The following is a 3,163-nucleotide window of genomic DNA, read 5'->3' on the forward strand; positions in this document are numbered from 1 at the left end:
CGATCCTACCCTTACACGAACGGTACGAAGGATCGATGAAACCGATGGTTTGCTTGATCCTGTTCCAGCTCCATGTCGAGATCCAGCTCGTCCAGGTCCTCCAGCTCGGATGCAATGTTGTGCGGATCGCCGTTGGAATGGTAGTCGCCAGTGACGGTGCTGTACGAGTCGGAATCGTCGGCCGTGCGTTTGGATTTGCGCGAACCCGACGTACCCCTCGGCGGCACCGTCTCTGATGGTCAATCGCGCCCAATCCGCTTGTGTATCTGCTGGTGCTTGATCAGGTGCGCCTTCTGGCGGAAGGCTTTGGCGCAGACCTCGCAACGGAACGGTTTCTCGCCCGTGTGCGTCCGCAGGTGGACCTTAATGTTGCTCTTGTTCAGGAAACCCCGGTTGCAGATGTTACACCGGTGGACCGGTTTCTCCTTGCCGAGAAGCCCGCTGAGATCGTTCGCCGCCTGGAAGCTGAGTGCCGCGGCCTGTTGCGATTGAGCGTTGAGCTGATGCTGGTGTTGCTGCTGCTGGTGTTGTTGCTGATGGTGTTGTTGCTGCTGCTGTTGCTGATGGTGCTGTTGTTGCTGCTGCTGCTGTTGATGGTGCTGTTGCTGCTGGTGTTGTTGGGTGGAGAGGGCACCGGTGGGCGTCGGTACGAGCGCTCCCGGTTGCTTCGATTGCTGCTTGTGGTTGCGCCGTTTGCTTTTTGGTGTCGTCGGGGAGTTGCTAGCGCTCGAGGAGGACGTAGAGGTGGTGGTGGTCGTGTGGGGATAATTGCTCAGGCCGAGCTCCGGGCTGCAGAGCCCGTCCGGTTTGGTGAGCGAACCCATGGACCCGAGCGCAAAGTGATGTCCGTTTTGATGGTGATGATGTCCCTGCAGGTACCGGCCGTTGAGTATGAGATTGTCGGTGGAGGTCGAGACGACCGAGCCGGGTGGACTAGTAGAGGTGGATATCAGCTCACCGCAGTACGAGGTCGAGCTGGGCGCTTCCAGCTTGATCGGCGGTCCGTGCTGTAATCGGTTCTGCAGCAGCGGCATGTACCCGTGCGTCAGCAGGCTCTGCAGTGTGGAGCTGGTGCCGGAGGACGTGTGCACAGGGGAGCTCGGTAGGATGAGTTCGCTGAGCGAGTCCTGCTGCGTTACTATGAGCTTACCGCCATCCGGCACACCGGTGCAGGTGCCCTCGATCCAAGCGTCCAGATCCATCCACGAGTCGCGCGTATCATTGCCATCCTCCTTCTCTACCTTACTGCTCGGTACGGTTGTGTCGGCGATCGCCGAACCAATGATCGCCGCAATGTCCTCGATCGAGCTCATATCGTACTCGGACAGCTCCTTCGTATCAACGAATATTCGCGCGCTCGATACAGAGTCGGCACCATTCATCACGCAACTGTCTGCAGGTGCACTGTAGATTTTGGTACCGTCCAGGGACCCATCCGAGAAGAGCTTCACATCGGCCAGACTGCAGGCAGCGCCTCCATTGTCGGCACTCGATCCGTCCGGATTCAGCACCGAGTCGGGCAGGCAGGTTGACGTCGACGAGACGATGTTGTTGTCGCTACCCGTCGAACCGACGCTGTTTCCGGTACCGGGAGCATTGCCGTTGCCATTCGTGGTCCCACTGCTGCCACCCAGATGGCCGGACCCGCTGCTCGCTGCACTCGTGTACGTGTTTTGCGTGTAATTATTGTTCTCCTCCGGTAGACGTTGTGCGATCGCCGTATAATGGTAGCCCGAGATACCATTGATCGAGAGGTGGCCAGTGTTGAAGGAGGTAAACGAGGGCAGCGGCTTCACATCTCCATTCCCGAGACCTCCTCCGCCTCCGCCGCCGCCACCTCCGCCGCCCCCTATGTGACCGTTCGAGTGACCGTGGCCGTTCGCACCGTTGCTGGTGATGGAGGCGGCCGAGTTGAGCAGCAGGTTCTCCAGCACGTCCATGGAGCTCTTTTGCGTTTCGCCATCGCTCGGCAGCGAGTCGAGTTCGGCCTCGAGCAGCAGCTTGTGACCGTCGAGCAGGTACTGATCACTGACGCTGGTGGACTGGTTCCAGCAGGGGCTCATCAGTAGACTTTCCACCTCGACCGAATCGTTCTGCGAGCTCATCTTGCAGTTGACCATGCTCTCGATGTGCATGGGGCTAGTGTATGGTTTAGGCGTTGTCGCATGCGACGCCCCTCGCATTAACAATTGTAACACCGCCGGTTCTGTGATCAGCCTTGAGCAGAAAATTTGTGTTGTCCGTTGATTTCCGAAAAACAAAAATTGGGAATGTTGACAGACGAATCCCAAAAATGCCTCACTTGTGGCAAAGTTAACTGACACTTGTAATGAAGATGGTACAACTAGGGTACCCTAGTGCACTGTGCTTCGAGCTAGGCAGCGATCATGCGCCCATAAAATATGCTCCGTTGAAGATCCTCCGTTGGCATCCAGAGCAGATCGTGCATGATCTCGGCCTGATGTGTGTTAGCAAAACCGGATCGATTATGGAACGAAACGAAAAAGACAGAAAACAAAAGTATTTTTTAATTAAGACAGAATTATTGGTGCTTAGAGGAGGTAAATAAAATAGTATTTTTGAGTATTTAATTAAAATTATTATATCATTCGCTTATTAAATTTACTACTATCTAAGTTATTCTAAATATAATGTGAATGTCGTGATTTGATGGAAATGATTCATAAATACTATAAACTATTTTCTAATCGCATACCCCATAATCCCCAACTGAATAACCTACTTGTTGCCTTCAATCAATGGTTTCTATCGCTGAAAATGTCTTCAAATTATTTTATTATTAATAAGCAAACACATTTTCCGTTGTTTTACCAGCGCATTACTGTACGCATCTCTTTCACCTCACAAAAGCAGCAGGTTACTTTTGTTTGTCAAACGCATTAGAATATTTAAAACATCGGTCAAGAGACGCTTGTAGCGATCAGTACGTATGTTTTGATTGTCATTGATGCCGCAAAGTTAAACAAGCCGCAATTGTAGGTCGAGTACATAAAACCATTCCTTTCCTCCTGGTAAAACCTGTGGATTTACAATTCTTTTCTCCCGCAGGAGATGAAGTACGATTGTGGTGGATATCTATGCGTGGTTCCTCGTTCCATTCACCATTTTCTCAGACAAATCACTCATCTACCACCGCAAACAA

At 52.5% G+C, this 3,163-nt stretch overlaps 1 protein-coding gene across 1 annotated transcript; it reads right to left on the bottom strand.

Annotated features, from left to right (window-relative positions):
* Positions 1-239: 239 nt before the first annotated feature.
* On the bottom strand, positions 240-2,183 carry LOC128297903 (ichor). Its single transcript, XM_053033620.1, has one exon. The coding sequence runs from the start codon at positions 2,181-2,183 to the stop codon at positions 240-242; it is 1,944 nt and encodes a 647-aa protein (XP_052889580.1).
* Positions 2,184-3,163: the final 980 nt, after the last annotated feature.

This window comes from Anopheles moucheti, chromosome 2 (assembly GCF_943734755.1).
Source record: "Anopheles moucheti chromosome 2, idAnoMoucSN_F20_07, whole genome shotgun sequence".
In the NCBI taxonomy this organism is placed as follows: domain Eukaryota; kingdom Metazoa; phylum Arthropoda; class Insecta; order Diptera; family Culicidae; genus Anopheles; species Anopheles moucheti.